This window comes from Oncorhynchus masou, chromosome 5 (genome assembly GCF_036934945.1).
Source record: "Oncorhynchus masou masou isolate Uvic2021 chromosome 5, UVic_Omas_1.1, whole genome shotgun sequence".
NCBI lineage: Eukaryota > Metazoa > Chordata > Actinopteri > Salmoniformes > Salmonidae > Oncorhynchus > Oncorhynchus masou.
In genome coordinates this window covers 66218752-66240848 of record NC_088216.1, presented here as the reverse complement: position 1 = coordinate 66240848, position 22097 = coordinate 66218752, and the positions used below count along the sequence as shown (strand labels likewise).

The 22097-nt window shown below is 41.3% G+C and overlaps 1 protein-coding gene across 1 annotated transcript in view; it reads left to right on the top strand.

Moving 5' to 3' along the window:
- fhit (fragile histidine triad diadenosine triphosphatase) overlaps nucleotides 1-15009 on the top strand; it is a 341147-nt gene extending 326138 nt beyond the window's left edge. Inside the window, 1 exon segment of the mRNA XM_064966519.1 lies at nucleotides 11072-15009. Coding sequence (XP_064822591.1) covers nucleotides 11072-11173 — 102 coding nt within the window. The 3' untranslated portion in view covers nucleotides 11174-15009.
- Nucleotides 15010-22097: the final 7088 nt, after the last annotated feature.

Sequence of the window (22097 nt, the reverse complement as noted above, 5' to 3'; positions counted from 1 at the left end):
CAAATAATTTTTGTATCTCAAAATCATTGTAATGTGGTTAACCTTAAAAATCTAAGTGAAACTTATTCAAATCTAAAAGATGAAATTCAACCAGAGAGTGCCGTAAGATCATGGGAAAAGGACGCACTTGACTTTTGCACTTGAATCATTCCCTTGGTGAATGGCTAGACCCGCTACCGTACGAAAACACACAGTATTACCAGCCGCAATTGATATTGTGAAAATGTCTGGGGAGGCAGAGGCACAGAAACTCACATCAATACCTTTGTCAGATAACACTTTTAAACAAAGAATGTGTGCTAGCAATCAAGAGGGAACTCTGAATGACTCAAAAACTCCCCAGCTTATTCTTTCCAAAGGGACGTTAGCTGTGCGGGCCGCGATGCCCATGCATTCGATGCATTGACTTTAGTTTGCAATACATGTCGGGGGATGCTATTCACGAGGACATATTGTTTTGTCTCACAATTCTCGAGCAGGAAATGGCACAGGTGATGTTCAGTGTGCTGCGTGGCTATATTGACGAAAAACAGATCCCATGGGATGGAATGGTGGGCTTTTGCACAGATGAGGCTCAATCTATGTTGGGACGGCAGGCAGGCCTCTGCACTCTAGTTATAAATGTGTCTCCCTCTGCCATATGGACACATTGTGTGATACACTGAGAGCGACTGGCGGCAAAAGAGCTGAGCACAGAACTCAGAGACATACTGCAGCAGGTCATTTCGATTGTAAACTACATCAAACCACATCCACTGCGAGCACGCTTGTTCGCAAAACTATGTGTAATGAAAAAAAAATGGTCTCCTTACCTACTGTATGTAACAGACATATTTGGGAAACTGAACCAACTGAACGCAAGCATGCAGGTGAAATACAAAAGCATTCTACAGATGAGTGACCAAATCAGTGGATTCAGAGGAAAGAATTCTTACTGGAGAGTCTTTTAAAAGAGATCCATGCCCCCTTCCCTCCGCTGTGCATGTTTCTAACATAAAACAGCGTCAATAAGTGTCCTACACGAGGGATGACTGCTCACCTTCAGTGCTTAGAAGAGCACTTTGGGACCTACTTCCGAATCCGTTTGACCAGGCACAGTTGACATGCCGGTAAGTGAAATCGAACTGTTGATCGAGCTGTCATGTGACCGAATGCTGCAGACAACGCATTCAAGGGTCACTAAGGAGGAGTTTTGTTTCATATTCAAAGGGAAAAAACTTGCCGTCTCCTTCTGAGCATTAAAACTCATGGTACCCTTCTCCAGCTCATATCTGTGTGAAGCTGGATTCAGTTCTCTCGTCTGCATTTAAAACCAAATATCGATCCAGGTTGGATGTGACAGCAGAGATGAGGTGTTCTAGTCAAACTGAACATGTGGTTAACCATGTATCTATCATTCAACAGCACTACTTGTTCTGGTTTAAACGTACCAACTCTGGGTGAATGTGTAAGTTAATCACATCAGTACTTAAAACAGTAACTTTTTCTTATCTTGGAAATATGCCGTCTTGGAAAATGTCATCAAACTATGAAATACAACAGGTCTCCCCTGCGGTTATGGAAATAAATTGAACAACAAGAAAAATAGCGACTTTCAATCAAGCAAAAAGTAATTACATGATGTGCTGACATGACTGTTGAGAGGTTGTTGTGATTCCAGGTGCAAAGCCATGTACATGATAATAGTATTTCACCATTACCAACAAAATGATCAAGGAGTCAGATAGGACACAATATGAGACATGATGTGCTAGTAAAGACAATGAAGGATGGAAAGAGAGAAGGATAAAGAAGTCACTCAGCAGTTTGAGGAACAGCCCAGTTGTCATTTCTTTGAGTCACCCAGTCTCATTTTTTAGTCAAATATTATATCTGTTTGGGCTTCTGGTGGTCAATTTGCAGTATACAAATTATGTTCCAGTCCCCCGACCATCCGCTCAAGAAAAATATTGGCTTGTGGCTGAATCTAAATGATGATCCCTGACATACAGTTTCTACAGATGGCTCGTTATCGGTCTCCTCTCTGGTAAAACCATGGATCACTCTGAGGTCACGGCGACCCCGCTGACCCTGAGGTCAGTGCTTAATGAAAGCATGTCCTGTCTGACTTATGAGGTCCTGCCCTGCATGTGCTATGACACAGAGTCCCCACAAGAGAACATGGGGTTACCAGGGGTTAATCAAGTCTGATTCTGCTCTCTGTGTGCAATATGATATTACCTGCTTGACTTTGAGATGGATCCCTGATTGTTCTGAAAGAGCTATAGGCTCTTTTTATGGCCTCATAGCTATACATAACTATACTATCAGGGTCTCTTCACCTCCATTACAGAACATATGCCTACTATACAGTGCATTGAGAATAACATTGTATCGGAACAATTGATTTCCCCATTGAGATTGTTAAGACATTTGAATGGATTTATATTTTTCCCGGAAATTTTATCACAGAAAGACTCAAATCATAAAGTGCATTCAAAAGATAGTGTAGCGTCTTCCAGCTATCCACCATGCTGTGATAAACAGATATTGTCCATAATAATTGTCCAAATGCCAACTCTTGGCATAATCATATAATCCATTATACTGTGCTGTATGTTTCTATGATTCATAAATCATTTCATGCATGTACTCTAGTTGAGATTATGCGACTCAACCAAACTAGAACATCTCACCAGGATAATCCCTAGCTGTGCCATGTCTTCTCATCCCTAGCCCCACACACACCCCTCTCTCTCTCATGGGTGTCTCATGAGCCCTCTCTCTGGCAACATGTGACTGTACTCTACTGTACTTTGAGTGCAGTCTGCAGCCTGAACCTGGGATCTGCTTTTCTCAACGACAGGCCGTGTGCTGAGCCCCTCCTGTGGCGGTCTCAGCAGGGGAACACAAGTGTACGGGGAAGGTGGCCAAAAAGGAAGCCAATAGAATCTCTGCATGTGTTCTCTCGAAACGTCTGACGGGTCCGCATCACAGAACCTCTCGAGTTTAATCAGTGTGTCTGAGAATAGAGGCGCGTGTTTGACAGCCTGTCAGAAAAAGGGTATTTTTTTTAAATCTGGGGAATATTATTTTTGTTGGGTAATTACCGCACCAGCTGCTGAAATGTTTTTACATGCCATCAAGATGGCTTCAGTCACAGAGGAAAGACAGGAGGAGAGAAGCTAGGGCAATCTGTTCTTACTGTGGTTGTGTGAAGTTCTCCTCTCTCTCTGTCTCTCTCTGTCTCCTGGGTTTTTACTGTTGGCCAGAATATGTGACTGACAAACCAAACAGAAGGTAGAATCAGTGAAGCTTGGAAAAATACATAAGGAATAGAATCTTCATATTTGATGCAAATTGTATGTAGAGTGCTGTAAACACCTTGTTCAAACCAACTGACTAATATGGGATGGTTGCATATTAATTTCTATAATCACACATTCATTTAATTAAAATATGTTGGACAGTTTGGAAGTTATATGCACACAACTGATGTTAGTTGTGGAATGCATATACTGTACAGTCTTTGTTTCTGATGTAAGAGGCTTCAGCATACTATTATACTATGAAAGCATACTATACTATTATCCAACACTGCTGCCCCCATGCTGCCACACTAACTCCTACAAGTAGCCACCACCCTGCATCATTCAAGGAGGCAGCGCAAATCAAATATTATGGTTTGGAGGAAATGTGTAATATCCTTGCCTCTGGCAACCATATCTAGTTATCACATTTTAGGGAAGACCCAGGTGCAGACAGTGTCAAAGTAACACAACTTTATTACTAGAACAGGGGGTAGGCAAACGACAGGTCAAGGGCAGGCAGAGGTCGGTAATCCAGTCCAAAGGGCACAGAAATGCAGGCAGTCTCAGGGTCAGGGCAGGCAGAGGTCAGTAATCCAGTCCAAAGGGCACAGAACTGCAGGCAGTCTCAGGGTCAGGGCAGGCAGAGGTCGGTAATCCAGTCCAAAGGGCACAGAACTGCAGGCAGTCTCAGGGTCAGGGCAGGCAGAGGTCGGTAATCCAGTCCAAAGGGCACAGAACTGCAGGCAGTCTCAGGGTCAGGGCAGGCAGAGGTCGGTAATCCAGTCCAAAGGGCACAGAACTGCAGGCAGTCTCAGGGTCAGGGCAGGCAGAGGTCAATAATCCAGTGTGGTGGGACAAGGAGAGAACACAGGTATAAATAACTGGGGATAATGGGGGAGATGGGTGACACCTGGGGGGGGGGGGGGGTGTAGCCAAGCACAGACCGGTCAAACAGTCTGTCTAGATTGCCATTCATATTGAACATTTCTCCTTTTGTTTTATATCATCCATGAATCCTATTTAGTACTTACTTTTTGTCGCTGTCATACAATTTGTCCCTGTGTAGCTTGTAATAAGACACTATGGTAGAGTTGTAAATGATTTTCTTTACTTGGGTGGGCCACTGTTTCGCAAGCCTGATGCCATAGTGCAATCTCTAGTGTTACACTTTACTTCTTAACTTCATTGTCTAATGTTAACTTAAAATGTAGTTTGATTGCTTCGTACAACCTGCCACGCCCACTGTAACTGTCTTGATAGCAAATAGAATATGGTTCAGGCTACAGTGTATATTTTAATTAGGATTTTGGCAGTTTGTTTACTGACAAATTTGTCTATGGCACGGATGCGGTGTAATATTTTAACAAAAGCACAATAATTGCCAAATGTTTTCAATAAGCTGCCAATAGCGCGATTTGTCATACCAATGTATCCAAACTAGGGTCGCAAAGAGAGGGTAACTTCAAAAGTTGCTTGAAACTTTTGAATTTTGTCAGTAAACTACCAGAATTTTGGTAACTTTCAAGGATCTATCACAAGACATCTGGTGGCTCTTTTGGGTACTTCAGATTATCACAGGTGTCTGTATTTATCCCTGACCCTCTGTGTGGCCTTATCACATGTAAAATATATGAAATAATGATTTTTAAAAATGTGGGAATAACAAGGCTGTAAAATATGATCCTAAATATAAAACATCAACTTAGTGAATACCATTAGTGTTAAATATGAGGGTTTCAGCATGAAATATCCTTTCTAAATATTTTTACACACTTCAAATGTTTTTACTATGTCAACATGTATTTTTTGTCAATGTTTTGGCATCAAACTGGTGGCAGTTGTGAAGAAAAGTCAATAGTTGGAAGAATTGCAGATTTCATTGAAAATAATGCCATTGTTGATTTGATGCTTTTTTTCCATTAATTAGGCTTTTTTTCTCTTGAACCATATGTTCTATCTGCTAGAAACTCATGGACAATATGGACACAGATATTTAAAATATATATACTATATATGAATACATTTTATACAAGTTATTCAAGTATAAATTACCAAAGTTATGATAGATTGCCATAGATTTTCAGTTAATTGCCGAAATGACTGAAGATTCCGGTAACTTTTGGAAATTACCGGTAGTTTTGCAACCCTAATCCAAACATATCTTGAAAGCCCAACATAATAGAATCAATCTGAGAGAGTTAGGAGTGAAATTGAACGGTACAAGAGTTGAACGACAGTAGTCATCTCATGTGAAATCATCAAAACCCTATTGAAAATACAAACCAATGAATGGAAATGTGCCTTGCAGAAACTGATTGCCAAAGGTAATTACCAGTGGAGATTAAAAGATATGCACTTGCATCTACCATTTCTATCATGGTCTACAAGGTTCAATGGGAGGCTGAGACTAGAACCATGAATTATCAATAACTCAATAAACATAACATAACTAGATCTTTGAATTGTATGGGGGATGAAGAGGTCTGGGTCCTGAATCTTGTGTAAATATGTTGGCGGACTTATTAGATGTTTTTATTTTTTCTGTATTGACATACACTACTGGTCAAACGTTTTAGAAACCTACTCATTCAAGGATTTTTCTTCATTTGACTTTTTCTACATTGCAGAATAATAGTGAGGACATCAAAAATATGAAATAACACATATGGAATTATGTAGTAACCAAAAAAGTGTTAAACAAATAAAATAGCTCTTCCACAGCCTGGAGGTGTGTTGGGTCTTTGTCCTGTTGAGAAACAAATGATAGTCCCACTAAGCCCAAACCAGATGGGATGGCGTAATGCTGCAGAATGCTGTGGTAGCCATGCTGGTAGCGTGCATTGAATTCTAAATAAATCACAGACTGTCACCAGCAATGCAACCCCACACCATTACAACTCCGCCTCCATGCTTTACAGTGGGAAATACACATGCAGAGATCATCCGTTCACCCACACCGCATCTCACAAAGACATGGCGGTTGGAACCAAACATTTCAAATTTGGACTCCAGACCAAAGGACAAATTTATATCGATCTAATTCCATTGCTCGTGTTTCTTGGCACAAGCAAGTCTCTTCTTCTTATTGGTGTCCTTGACTAGTGGTTTATTTGCAGAAATTTGATCACGAAGCCCTGATTAACACATTTTCCTCTGAACAGTTGATGTTGAGATGTGTCTGTTACTTGAACTCTGTGAAGTATTGATTTGGGCTGCAATCTGAGGCTGGTAACTCTAATGAACTTATCCTCTGCAGCAGAGGTAGCGCTGGGTCTTCTCTTTCCTGTGGGGGTCCTCATGAGAGCCAGTTTTATCACAGCGCTTGATGATTTTTGCTACTGAACTTGAAGAAATGTTATAAGTTCTTGAAATGTTCCGTATTGATTGACCTTCATGTCTTAAAATAATGATGGACTGTTGTTTCTCTTTACTTATTTGAGCTGTTCTTGACATAATACAGACTTGGTCTTTAACCAAATAGGGCTATCTTCTGTATACCCCCCCTATCTTGTCACAACACAACTGATTGGCTCAAATACATTAAGAAGGAAAGAAATTGCACAAATTAACTTTTAACAAGGCACACCTGTTAATTGAAATGTATTCCAGGTGACTACCTCATGAAGCTGGTTGAGAGAATGCCAAGAGTGTGCAAATCTCTCAACAAGGCAAAGGATGGCTATTTGAAGAATCTCAAACATAAAATATATTTGATTTGTTTAAACACTTTTTTGGTTACTACATGATTCTATATGTGTTATTTCATAGTTTTGATGACTAAAAATAAAGAAAAACCCTTGAATGAGTAGGTGTTCTAAAACGTTTGACTGGTAGTGTATGCTACTCAGAAAACCCTGTTTTCCTTATTTATTCAGAAGCCTTGATGCACCCGGAGGAATTTGAATTCCACAAACTTCCATTTATGAGTAAATTGGGTGTGACAAATGATTTAATGAGTCGGATGTCTTTGTGCTGAGAGCAAAGGCTTATCCTCTGAAGTCCTTTTTGTTCACATGTAATTATTAGATGACCTCTAGTGTGACATTGCAATGCCATGGCATGTATGTCAGAGTCCCATAGTGAAAAGCCATGCTGATAGCGGAGGTGTGTCTCCTTTCACTGGAGTGCTGTGTTAAATGTTAAGGAGCTCAAACAAAACCATTATGTTCCTTGGCTCCAAATGTATGTCTTTAATAAGGGCATAAATTGATACATTAAAAGCCGCCATGGGAGGGATAATTCACACATGCTGCTCCCGCCAATGTGAATGGACAGTTGCTGCATTAGCTCTTTGACACACTGTGAGACAGCTAGCCAGCTACTGTACTGTACCTACAGATGTTTGTGGTCATGTTGCAAGTCATCTCCAGCATTAATATTCATGGGCACGTTTGTCACTGAAAGTATTAACAGGGTTTCTGCACACACACGCGCTCTCACACACACACACACACACACACACACACACACACACACACACACACACACACACACACGCGCTCTCACACACCAGTGCGTGTTTGGACATCCGCACAGCTGCTAGTGAGGACACAAGGGGATCGGCTTTCCCTTCTCTCAGAGAAACAGCAGGAAGACCTGCTCTAAATGCATACACACACACACACACACACACACACACACACACACACACACACACACACACACACACACACACACACACACACACACACACCATGCTGCTAATTGTGCTGCTGTTATCTTGGACATGCTGAGATCTTATAATGTACAAGTGAAGGAACTTGTTTTCAACAGTATAATGAACTATGAAGAACTTACATTGTATGAATGTTGCAGTTTACAACATACTGGAAAAAACAATTCGAAGAAGAGATACTGTAAGAAGGCTTCCATACCCCATGCATTTTCAGCAAAAACAATGTCTTACTTGAAGGAATAGTTATTGTTTTTCGGTGCTTTGTATTTTCTCAAAGAGACTCAATTAGCACTGCAAAGTTTGATGACATAACAGTTGTTGCTCTAGCATTTGTGTGGGGGATTTTTAGATGGAGAACAAAAATCCTTGATTAAGTCTTGATGAGCCTGATGATTATTCAGATAAAGTCAAAGACAAGTCTTTGTTAATATTACATGATTACATTGCATGCTATTAGTAATTGTTCTGCAATTCTTCAGTTTTCCATGCTGTTGTCAATTCAGCTTTTACTCAATATATGTTTGCCCCATGAATCAACACTGTTAAGTAAAATGAGAACAATTTAGGCTTATTTTAGTGTTTTGCCTTGATATAATATGATGTCTGAGGCCCAAGTAAATGTTTAGAGGGTGGTCACCAGCGCAGGGCTAATTTGCAATATTAGTGTCTCTGATGACATAATCTGAAGTGTCAGCTTGTATTTTGTGTTGCAAGGAAACAATATATTTGAGCTCCATAAATACATAATGTCCCCATGAAAATCAATTTGGTGTATCTTTCAAGGAGAGGAGGTGGCTCCTCTCCCTTTTCGGGAGGTGCTCGGCGGTCGTCGTCGCCGGCCTACGAGCTACCACCGATCCATTTTTCTTTTTCGCTTGTGTCTGTCTGTTTCTTACACCTGTGTTCTATTTAGTTCATTTCTGTAGGTTTATTAACCTTGTTGCCTGCTGTTATTTTGTGCGGGATAATTTCTGTGTTTGTTTGGTGCGTGTGCTAGATTGCGCCACAGGCTATTCTCACGGTCTTTTGTGCTGTTGTGATTTATTTAGGAGTAGATTGTTTTTTCCTTCTGTTGTCACTTCAGGTTCCTGTTTTGTTGGGCGCCTTCATTGGGTTTGTTTCCTGACCAGTTTTGTTGTGTTTCCAAATAAATATTTTACTATTTGGACCTCAGTGCTCTCCTGCTCCTGACTCCTGCACCTACCTCGTCCTAGTGAGGCACCTTACACTTACTGCATGCATTATACATCTCTGATAAGTTGACAATGCCTTACTAAAACTGTGTGCAATCCATCTTACTATGAATGAATTTTCTACCAGAAAAGGAAAAGCTCCAACATCAGAAAGACATATCTTTCCTTCCCCCATTCCTTTGCTTACAGCGAAATACGATGTTGATGTGAGTTTTCTACGCTTGAAATACATTGTAACGTCTTATGGGATTACGTGAGCCTACAAAGCCATTTCAGTTCAACGTTTGAAGCTTGAAAATCTCTGACTCCATCCAACCCCACCACTCCCCCCCTTAACTCCTTTCCAACAAAATGTCATCCTCCAGTTGCTGTAACCATGTCCTGTGAGGTAAATGGACTAGATCCTAATACAGTGTGATGGTCTGAGATAAGGTTTGTCTGGGGTTTGAGCAGTGTGTTGGTGTGGTCTCAGATAACCCACATGAACAGGCAGAGGGTCCAGCCTAGCCTAGAAGAGGGACTAGCATGACTCCCAAGGGCACTAGAGAGATGACCCCATGTCCTCATGTTCCAACTGGCTATCTCCTGCTTTCCACAGGACCCAATCCGACAAGCTTTCAAGCCAGGGTCATATTCTGTTTGCGCATATAAAGAAAAAGAATATGCAACAAAACAGAACAGCGCTTGTCAGTGTTGGAAGGAGAAGATGTATTGAAATAATGACCCCCTGGTGTTTTAGCTTCCAGACGGTTTAGAGAGGAAGCGGGGAAACATTGCAATCTATTACATGTTGAATCATTTTACTGCCTCGCTCTCTGAGAACATAAAACATCCCTCTCTGTGCCGTGCTATTACAGTAGCTATCTTCAACTGGTGGGTATTTTTATGGCATCGTTTTTTACCTCGACTAACCAAGCATGCCACAAACATGTTAGATGTGCTGTGAAAATAACTCAAGGACATAAAAATCAATATCACCAACCAGTGCAAGCTTTCTGCACTGTTTATGTTTATTTATTTTGTGTGGCTTGAAAGACATCTCATTCTGAACACTGTATACTAGCCTTGAGGGCTTTCCTGCATCTTAACATCATCTAAAGTACAGCCACATATGACAGATCCCAATGTGATGCCTTAGCTGTTGGAAACCACCCCGTGCTGTTGTGGCTTTTATGGTTGGGAGAGGGTATGTATTGCATGTGGCTTTACATTATAAACAACCCCCCCTGGCAGTTAAAATGAAGACACCTCCCAAACCTCAGAATGTCAGCCCATCTGTCCTGGGGGAGGCATTAGTGTGATGAAGTACATCGTTTCCCTCTAAATCTATGAATGTTACAAAAACAGCAACCACAGGCACGGGTGTCAGAATCTGTCACGGTCATACAATTTCTCCTCCATGGCTATTCTCAATTAACCATCATGTGTTCCTCTTGTTTGCCTTGTTGGAAGGGCGAGACGTTTATATTTTAAACCTCAACTCTGATTGTGTCTGAAAAGACTAAATGAGGAGTGAGGTTGTCGTTGTTTTTGTTTTGTGCATTTCATGGAATTTCACCAGTGTCCCAGTTCCACTGGGCATCATCTTTTATATTCTATAATCTGGTGGAACAGTCAAGTGTACAGAGACTATTGAGTGCTAATGTTTCTGCTAACACCCGGTCAACAACTTTGTTTATTCTGCTACCTTGAAACAGTTTTTTATTCACAGTTTTTAGTTTTTTATTATGGTGCATACTCAAAGGAATTTAGTCAATTTCTCCCTCCAGTTACTGAGGTAAACAGGTGACTATGCATGTGAATACATGCAGGTAAGTCTGGGTATACATGTGTTTATTCATCAACTAGTAGCCTCTGTTTAGTAGACATTTAGTAAAGTAACGTAAAGGACTATGTCATGTATTTATGTGCAGCTCCAGAAGCATGACCGTGAGAGTGAAGACGTCCCTTCCAGGTGGAGAACGGAGGAGGAGATGGCAGCAGAGGCTTCTGATCTGAGGAAACAATTCAGCTAAACTGTCCTGTAAAGAACCACTTTAGGTCTTTCTCTATAAAGAAGGCTACATTGAAAATGTTTTGCCCATGATGTTAAAGTTGTTGTTGATGAGTGCTTTAGTTGAAATAGAAGGTTCATGTTAGTGACTCATGACTTATTGTGTTTTGTCTTTTTTCCAATCCAGAATCTCTATAACGACATCTTGCAATGTTTCTAGTGATTGTGAAGTGGATAATTCTTCAGTTGACACTGTTGTTGGACAAAGCATTTTGAACTGAACTGATGTGGTTGATTACAGTTCATACATCTTTAAATGTAATGTGTGACTTGTATTATTACCTCAGATGTTTTTTTGTGGTGTTTTTGTTGTTCTCCTTAGAATTTATTGGGGTTAGACTTGTACCAGAGTTATTGTTGTTGTTTTATATTCCATGAGTGTCACAACATGTAAATGTTGAATTATTCATCAATCGCTCTCCCTTGCATCAGTTCTTAATCGCACCAAGTCAGTGCTCATAACAACATTTAAAGGCCCTCTAAACCCCACAGTCACAGCTATGAACATGCATGTGAGCACGTCCATGCAAAGCGGAGCTAAAAACGAGTGGATAATGAAGGTAACATGTGGTTAATAAAGAGGAGCAGCTGCTCTGGGATCTGTGAAATTGTCAAATCAGATTTAGTGTGCCGTAGGAGACAACAAGCCTGCCAAAGAGTCAGCTGAAGGCAATATATCTGCTTCCACATTGACAGAGGTCATAGTAGTGGAAAGCAGAGATGTTGTTGTTGCTGGTTTTTCTTCATATTTGTGATTAACTTTAAGCATCTGATTTGGAAAAAGGTTTGCTTTTCATAATAATCAGTTTAGTTGAGTTTATTCAGATCCCCATTAGCTACTGCACATGCAGCAGCTCCACTATCCCGGGGTCCACATAAAACATACAAATACATAGCAAAAAAACACAATATATCACATTCAATTAAAATAAGAGTTGTATATATAGGAAGTTCAAGAAGAGACCAAAAACAATACCATTTACAGTGAGATAATGAAGGCCTGAAACATTACGAGAAGCATTTTGAAGCCTAATTTCAGTTTTCAGTTTGATACACTTTCATTTCCTTCAACTCAGTTGTAAAGCGCTTAAAAGCATTTCCCTGCACTCTTAGAAAACAAATAGTTCCAAAAGGGTTCTTCGGCTGTCCCCATAGGATAACCCTTTTTTGGTTCCAGGTAGAACCATTTTGGGTTCCATGTAGAACCCTCTGTGGAAAGGGATCTACATGGAACCCCAAATAGTTTTACCTCAAACAAAAAAGGGTTCTTCAAAGGATTCTCCTATGGGGACAGCCAAAGAACCCATTTAGGTTCTAGATAGCACCTATGTTTCTATCAGTGTTGAGTCCAGGGAATGGGTTTTGTTTGGTACAAGGTTGAAAAATTGACCATAATAAATGGTGTGAATTGAACTCCACCTCAACATTCAGTAAAGTGGCATTATGATTGAAACAATGACCACAGTAATGGATTGATTCCTGGTGGTTATGCCTGATGAATAGCACAGCATAAGGCTACATTGATTTTCTTTTTTGTATCGATGTTGGAATAAAATGCCAGTCTTGCCATTTACTCAGCTGGATGCAGAAATACAATTCTGTTCTTGAAATACAATGTGTGAGTGGCTTTTAGTGGTAATCAAGCTGTAAAAGGCCCCATGAATTTTAAACAATATTATTAAGCATTAGGAATTCTTCAATGGCAATAATTCAGAATCGGGGGAGAAAATCCATCTACTGTAGGTCCAGTAAGATTAAACTTTCCCACACAGTGAGGGAAACATAGCCTCACATAAAGAAATATACCGTTCATATTTGACCTTGGCTTCAGGACCAACACTGTTACCACGATCCAAATGCCCCTTTTAATATCCCTTCCATTTCACAGGTTTGTGGTTGATCGTAATATGAAATAATTAGTAGGAACATAGAATTGGATATCGTTAAAGCATATTGAATATAATTAGCTACCAGAGAATAACGTTGAAATAAATTTCACATGCTGTGGAATGGAAGGCACATCCCAAATCTATTTGATGGATGACTCGAAGTGTTCCTATTTACTGAGGTATGGTTTAATTACCTCTCTGACATGGTTATAGGGCCAAATAACTCCCAACATATTTTATAGGAATACCAGGCTACCGCTTCAATGGTACCATGAATCACTTTACTTTGGTACACAAAAGTACACAACACTGTGAGATTGGCTTTTGGGAACTTCTCTGACTAATGTTTTGCTTGTATTTCAAGAGAAAGACTGTTTAACTGAACTTCATAGATTAGATGTTTCATTACACAACCCAAATGCTCTTATACTTTTGATTTAAAGCATGAACATTGACATGAAAAACTAAATGTAAAAGCATCCAAGGAACTAGCATATTCTGTCCCAACAGAGCGAAAGATCCATGGGCATTAAATCTAGTTGTGTATTGTGGGTTTTGGCCACCCATGTATTCACTAGAGGAGACAGCTCACTTATAGGAAACACTAATTTTCCTCTTTCCACCATCATTGAATGTAACAATATATAGAGCCATACAGCTTCTTTTCAAATGATAATATCCCTGGACCATCAGATATGCATCTGCACATGTCAGCAAGCGAGTTCAGCATTACTATGAAATGTGGCTGGAGACCCCACACATAACCATCATTATTTATTATTTATAACCATCATTATTTACCCGTAATAGAAACACATCCTCTGGTTCAACTAAATGGATGTGTCTTCCATTATAGGTGCGTTTGAAGAAACCGTGTACTGACCTAAGTAATGGTGCCTCTCATTATGTGAACGAGAATCGAATAGCAAAATGTGGCTCACCTCTTTTAAGACTGGTTATACAGTGCATTCGTCAAGTTTTTTCTTTGTTATAAATTTGCAAAATTGTATAAAAAGCTGTTTTTGATTTAACAATGTGGGGTATTGTGTGTAGATTGATGAGGGGAAACAACTATTTAATCAATTTAGAATGAGCCTGTAACATAACAAAACATGGAAAAAGTCAAGGGGTCTGAATACTTTCCGAATGCACTGTATATGCCATGGCAATGTTTATGTAATGTACAGCCACAGGAGGTTGGTGGCACTTTAATTGAGGAGGACGGGTTCATGGTAATCGGTGGAGCGGAATTAGTGGAATGGTATCAAATACATCAAACACATGGCTTGATGCCATTCCATTTGCTCCGTTCCAGACATCATTATGAGCCGTCTTCCCCTCAGCAGCCTCCTCTGTGTACAGACCATACTGCACAGGGGTTTCTACTACTCCTGTGGGTATGAGTGCATGGATGAGATTTAGGTCTCCAAGAAATACTCTCATATTTGTGCTAATGTCTTCTATATGAATTTTTGCTAGCAGTGTTAACCACATTACATTTTTACCTTCCTAATATGACTTATGCTGATAACAATAGGAACAATATTATTAACCAGTAGTCATTTTTACAGACTTGTCAGTTTCTACCAGTGAACAGAAAAACAGCAAAGAGAAATACATCCTGATCAGAGGTAGTATATATTGTGACAGGTCTGCATGCAGTTGGGGTTATTAAAAATGGCCTTTTCAGTTTTTCAGTTTTTCTATTCTTCTCACAAATTGAATCCAGTTTCTTGAATAGGTAGTGCTTAGTGAATGGAATGGCTTTAAGGAGGAATGTGTTTGAGCAGTAATGTACTTTTTTGTGGTGTTTGGTGCTGTAATGACTTACTATAAGATATCTAATTTCTTATAACTAAAATAAATATCATATTTAGTGCCAGTACAAATTTGGCCCCATTTCATATAACTGACGACTGATCATTTTCTGCCAAGCATCCTCTAAGCAGTGGAGAGACACTATTCGGATTCTGCAGACTCGTTACAACTTCAGCTTTGTACACAAATTGATTTTCTCCCTCTGTACCAAGAGAAAGTGGTTGTGTTTCTATTATACACAATTGTTTAGTATTTTTTCCGATGTTTGGCTCTAAATCCAGCTGAGAATATGATGTGAATAATATGATTGCTGGATTCGCGAGACTGTCCCCTTTAATATGCAGTCTCCCAGGCTTGGCTCCGTTGCTCAGAGGCAGGGGAAAATCGATTAATTGTCTGGATAGGCCAGAAAATGTGACACATCACTCCCTATGAAAATGTTGGGTGTGAAACCTGACACTTCAAGTCAGCTCCGCTGACAGAGTGGTTGTAGAGGCACTGGACCCTGCGACGTTCACAGAGTGCTCTGTACACCAAAATATCAGTCAGAACCGGTACATTTGAATTGATTTGGGGAGTGTTTTGGTTTGATTCACTATCCCCGCTGATTGTGAACATCATTATTTTTGTGACATTTGTGCCCTCCCTCTTTCTGTTAGCTTACCCCCCCCCCCAAAAATAGTAAAAAAAACTTATACTGTTGTATGAATTACTTAGTATCTCATTTGATCAACTTAGTATCTTGTTTGAATGATTTAGTATCTCTTTTTTTTACTAAGTTGTTAAACAAGATACAACTTAAACACTTATTTTGTCTAATTAGGCATCAATTGTTATGCTGCGCCAGTTGTGCTTGTCAGACCGTTGCTACAGCCATTCATTCACTGATTCCAACCATTGATATGATTATTAATTGACAGTTCTCTGTTAAAGCTGCTTTTGAATGCCAGAACATGTAAATGGGCCAACAACATCTCACGGTTTTACTAATTTGACTTCCGATTCTGATGTTTATCCACATTTCTCCAAACGACAAATTTTGAAGCTTCTCCAAATGTCAAATTTTGACACCCTGGGTTGCATCGTCCTTCCGAGGGTTGCAGGGTTGCTCCTCCTGCTCAGCATCGTCCTTCCGAGGGTTGCAGGGTTGCTCCTCCTGCTCAGCATCGTCCTTCCTTGCCTGCTCTTCCTGCTCAGCATCGTCCTTCCGAGGGTTGCAGGGTTGCTCCTCCTGCTCAGCAGTCCTTCCATCAGGTCCTTCCGATCCTTCCGAGGGTTGCAGGGTTGCTCCTCCTGCTCAGCATGTCCTTCCGAGGGTTGCATCCTGTCAGCTTCGTCCTTCCGAGGGTTGCGAGGGCTCCTCCTTGCAGGGTTGCTCCTCCTCCTGCTCAGCATCGTCCTTCCGAGGGTTGCAGGGTTGCTCCTTCCTGCTCAGCATTCCTCCTTCAGCCGTCCTTCCGAGGGTTGCAGGGTTGCTCTTCCTGCTCCGAGCATCGCTCCTCCTCCTTCCGAGGGTTGCAGGGTTGCTCTTCCTGCATCGTCCTTCCGAGGGTCGCAGGGTTGCTCAGCATCGTCCTTCCGAGGGTTGCAGGGTTGCTCCTCCTGCTCAGCATCGTCCTTCCGAGGGGCAGGGTTGCTCCTCCTGCTCAGCATCCTTCCCGAGGGGGTTGCTCCTCCTGCTCAGCATCGTCCTTCCGAGGGTTGCAGGGTTGCTCCTCCTGCTCAGCAGGGTCGCAGGGTTGTCCTCCTCCGCCGAGGGCTGCAGGGTTGCTCCTCCTGCTCAGCATTATCCTTCCGAGGGCGCAGGGTTGCTCCTGCTCCTGCTCAGCATCCGCTCAGCTTCCGAGGGTTGCAGGGTTGCTCCTCCTGCTCAGCATTATCCTTCCGAGGGCTCCTCCTTGCTCCTCCTGCTCAGCATCGTCCTTCCCGAGGGTTGCTCCTCCTGCTCAGCATTATCCTTCCGAGGGTTGCTCCTCCTGCTCAGCATTATCCTTCCGAGGGGCTCCTCCTGCTCAGCATCGTCCTTCCGAGGGTTGCAGGGTTCCTCCTCCTGCTCCGAGCAGGGTTGCTCCTCCTGCTCAGCATCCTTCCGAGGGTTGCAGGGTTGCTCCTCCTGCTCAGCATTATCCTTCCGAGGGTTGCAGGGTTGCTCCTCCTGCTCAGCATCCGAGGGTGCAGGGTTGCTCCTTCCTTCCGAGGGAGGGTTGCAGGGTTGCTCCTCCTGCTCAGGGCTCCTCCTGCTCAGCCTCCTGCTCAGCATCGTCCTTCCGAGGGTTGCAGGGCAGGGTTGCTCCTCCTGCTCAGCATCGTCCTTCCGAGGGTTGCAGGGTTGCTCCTCCTGCTCAGCATCGTCCTTCCGAGGGTTGCAGGGTTGCTCCTCCTGCTCAGCAGGGTTGCAGGGTTGCTCCTCCTGCTCAGCATCCGTCCTTCCGAGGGTTGCAGGGTTGCTCCTCCTGCTCAGCATCGTCCTTCCGAGGGTTGCAGGGTTGCTCCTCCTGCTCAGGTCCTTCCGAGGGCTGCAGGGTTGCTCCTCCTGCTCAGCATCGTCCTCCGAGGGCAGGGTTGCTCTTCCTGCTCAGCATCGTCCTTCCGAGGGTTGCAGGGTTGCTCCTCCTGCTCAGCATCGTCCTTCCGAGGGTCGCATGTTCAATCTCAGTGGTAGTGTCACGCCTTGGTCTTAGTATTTTGTGTTTTAGTTAATTAGTTGGTCAGGCCAGGGTGTGACATGGGTTTATGTTATTGTGTTGTGGTATTGGGGTTTTTGTAAGCATTGGGATTGTGGTTGATTAGGGGTGTGTTTAGTTTAGGTTTGGCTGCCTGAGGGTGCTTCTCAATCAGAGCATTATCCTTCCAGGTGATTCTCCGAGGGTTGTCTCTGATAGGGAACCGTATTTAGCATTATCCTTAGCCTGGGTTTCACTGTGTATTTCGTGGGTGATTGTTCCTGTCTCTGTGTAGTTTCACCAGATAGGCTGTAATTTGGTTTCACGTTCCGTTTTGTTGTTTTGTATTTGTCTCAGTTATTTTCATGTATTCGTCATTTGTTTCATTAAAAAACATGAGTAACCAACACGCTGCATTTCGGTCCTGACTCTCTTTCGACAAACGAAGAACGCCGTTACAGGTAGACACTTGTTTTGCGTATTTTTTGTATTAACCCTATCCAAAACCTTAACTAACATTTACCATAACCATGTAGAATGAATGCCTAAACTTAGGTGTAGTTGTTTTTGTTTTAACCCTATCCAAAACCTTAACCTCTTACATCTATGGGGGCGCTATTTCATTATTGGATAAAAAAACGTGCCCGTATTAAGCGCAATATTTTGTCACAAAAAGATGCTCGACTATGCATATAATTGACAGCTTTGGAAAGAGAACACTCTGACGTTTCCAAAACTGCAAAGATATTGTCTGTGAGTGCCCCAGAACTGATGCTACAGTCGAAACCAAGATGAAACTTCAAACAGGAAATGAGCAGGATTTTTGAGGCTCTGTTTTTCATTGTCTCCTTATATGGCTGTGAATGCGCAAGGAATGAGCCTGCCCGATCTATCATTTCTGTGAATGCGCAAGGAATGCCTGCCCGATCTATCATTTCCCCAAGGTGTCTGCAGCATTGTGACGTATTTGTAGGCATATTATTGGAAGATTGACCATAAGAGACTACATTTGCCAGGTGTCCGCCTGGTGTCCTCTGTCGAAATTGGTGCGTCATCTTCAACTGCACGTCTTTTTCCAAGCGATTCAGAGGAGAAAGTAGACATCCACGAATGATATATCAATGAAGAGATATGTGAAAAACACCTTGAGGATTGATTCTAAACAGCGTTTGCCGTGTTTCAGTCGATGTTATGGAGTTAATTTGGAAAACAGTTTGCCGTTTTGATGACTGAATTTTCGGGTTTTTTTGGTACCCAAACGTGATGTACAAAACGGAGCGATTTCTCCTACACAAAGAATCTTTCAGGAAAAACTGAACATTTGCTATGTAACTGAGAGTCTCCTCATTGAAAACATCCGAAGTTCTTCAAAGGTAAATGATTTTATTTGAATCCTTTTCTGTTTTTTGTGCAAATGTTGCCCGCTAAATGCTATGCTAAATGCTATGCTAGCTATCAATACTCTTACACAAATGCTTGTTTTGCTATGGTTCAAAAGCATATTTTGAAAATCTGAGATGACAGTGTTGTTAAGAAAAGGCTAAGCTTGAGAGCTAGCACATTAATTTCATTTCATTTGCGATTTTCATAAATAGTTAACGTTACGTTATGCTCATGAGCTTGAGGCTATAACTGGATACAGGTTTTTTTCATAGCCAAACGTGAACAAAACGGAGCGATTTGTCCTACACAAATAATATTTTTTGAAAAACTGAACATTTGCTATCTAACTGAGAGTCTCCTCATTGAAAACATCTGAAGTTCTTCAAAGGTAAATGATTTTATTTGAATGATTTTCTTGTTTTTGTGAAAATGTTGCTGGCTGAATTCTAGGCTTATAGCTATGCTAGCTATCAATACTCTTACACAAATGCTTGTTTAGCTATGGATGAAAAGCATATTTTGAAAATCTGAGATGACAGTGTTGTTAACAAAAGTCTAAGCTTGAGAGCAAATATATTTATTTCATTTCATTTGCGATTTTCATGAATAGTTAACGTTGCGTTATGCTAATGAGCTTGAGGCTATAAATAGGATCCCGGATTAGGGATTGCTCGATGCAAGAAGTTAACTAACCCTTACCATAACCATTTAGAATGAATGCCTAAACTTAGGTGTAGTTGTTTTTGTTTTAACCCTATCCAAAACCTTAACTAACCCTTACCATAACCATTTAGACTGAATGCCTAAACTTAGGTGTAGTTGTTTTTGTTCTGACCCTGTCCAAAACCTTAACTAACCCTTACCATAACCATTTAGAATGAATGCCTAAATGTAGGTGTAGATGTTTTTGTTTTAACCCTATCCAAAACCTTAACTAACCCTTACCATAACCATTTAGAATGAATGCCTAAACATAGGTGTAGTTGTTTTTGTTTTAACCCTATCCAAACCTTAACTAACCCTTACCATAACCATTTAGAATGAATGCCTAAACTTAGGTGTAGTTGTTTTTGTTTTAACCCTATCCAAACCTTAACTAACCCTTACCATAACCATTTAGAATGAATACCTAAACTTAGGTGTAGTTGTTTTTGTTTTAACCCTATCCAAAACCTTAACCCTTAACCTAAGCATTCGGAATGAATTAAGGACAATGATGAGCAGGAGGTCAGGAGCAAACCAGGGTGGCAAAAACAAGCACAAATTTGGGGTAACTTCTAAATTAGATTTTTGGAAAAACGTGGCTAAAGGTCAGAATTGGTAAAACCGTGAGATCTTGTTGCCCCACGTACATGCTCTGGCATTCAAAATCAGTCCAATTAAAGAACTGTCAATGAATAATCATATCAATGGATGGAATCAGTGAATGAATGGCTGCACCAACAGTCTGACGAGCACAACTGGTGCTGCATAACAAATGGGACCTAATTAAACAACAGAACAATTAAGTCGTTCAAACAACTTAGTATCTTGTTTGAACGACTTAATTTGTAATATATATACACACACAAGTCAAAAGTTTGGACACACCTCATTCCAGGGTTTTTCTTTATTTTTACTATTTTCTACATTGTAGAATAATAGTGAAGACATCAAAACTATGAAATAACACATATGGAATTATGTCGTAACCAAAACAAAAAATGTTTTACAAATCAAAATATATACAGTGGGGCAATAAAGTATTTAGTCAGCCACCAATTGTGCAAGTTCTCCCACTTAAAAAGTTGAATTTTCATCGTAGGTGCACTTCAACTATGACAGACAAAATGAGGGAAAAAAATCCAGAAAATCACATTGTAGGATTTTTAATGAATTTATTTGCAAATTATGGTGGAAAATAAGTATTTGGTCACCTACAAACAAGCAAGATTTCTGGCTCTCACAGACCTGTAACTTCTTCTTTAAGAGGCTCCTCTGTTCTCCACTCGTTACCTGTATTAATGGCACCTGTTTGAACTTGTTATCAGTATAAAAGACACCTGTCCACAACCTCAAACAGTCACACTCCAAACTCCACTATGGCCAAGACCAAAGAGCTGTCAAAGGACACCAGAAACAAAATTGTAGACCTGCACCAGGCTGGGAAGACTGAATCTGCAATAGGTAAGCAGCTTGGTTTGAAGAAATCAACGGGAGCAATTATTAGGAAATGGAAGACATACAAGACCACTGATAATCTCCCTCGATCTGGGGCTCCACACAAGATCTCACCCCGTGGGGTCAAAATGATCACAAGAACGGTGAGCAAAAATCCCAGAACCACACAGGGTGTCCTAGTGAATGACCTGCAGAGAGCAGGGACCAAAGTAACAAAGCCTACCATCAGTAACACACTACGCCGCCAGGAACTCGAATCCTGCAGTGCCAGACGTGTCCCCCTGCTTAAGCCAGTACATGTCCAGGCTCGTCTGAAGTTTGCTAGAGAGCATTTGGATGGTCCAGAAGAAGATTGGGAGAATGTCATATGGTCAGATGAAACCAAAATAGAACGTTTTTGTAAAAACTCAACTCGTCGTGTTTGGAGGACAAAGAATGCTGAGTAGCATCCAAAGAACACCATAACCGCTGTGAAGCATGGGGGTGGAAACATCATGCTTTGGGGCTGTTCTTCTGAAAAGGGACCAGGACGACTGATCCGTGTAAAGGAAAGAATGAATCGGGCCATGTATCGTGAGATTTTGAGTGAAAACCTCCTTCCATCAGCAAGGGCATTGAAGATGAAATGTGGCTGGGTCTTCCAGCATGACAATGATCCCAAACACACCGCCAGGGCAATGAAGGAGTGGCTTAAGAAGCATTTCAAGGTCCTGGAGTGGCCTAGCCAGTCTCCAGATCTCAACCCCATAGAAAATCTTTGGAGGGAGTTGAAAGTCCGTGTTGCCCAGCAACAGCCCCAAAACATCACTGCTCTAGAGGAGATCTGCATGGAGGAATGGGCCAAAATACCAGCAACAGTGTGTGAAAACCTTGTGAAGACTTACAGAAAACGTTTGACCTCTGTCATTGCCAACAAAGGGTATATAACAAAGTATTGAAATAAACTTTTGTTATTGACCAAATACTTATTTTC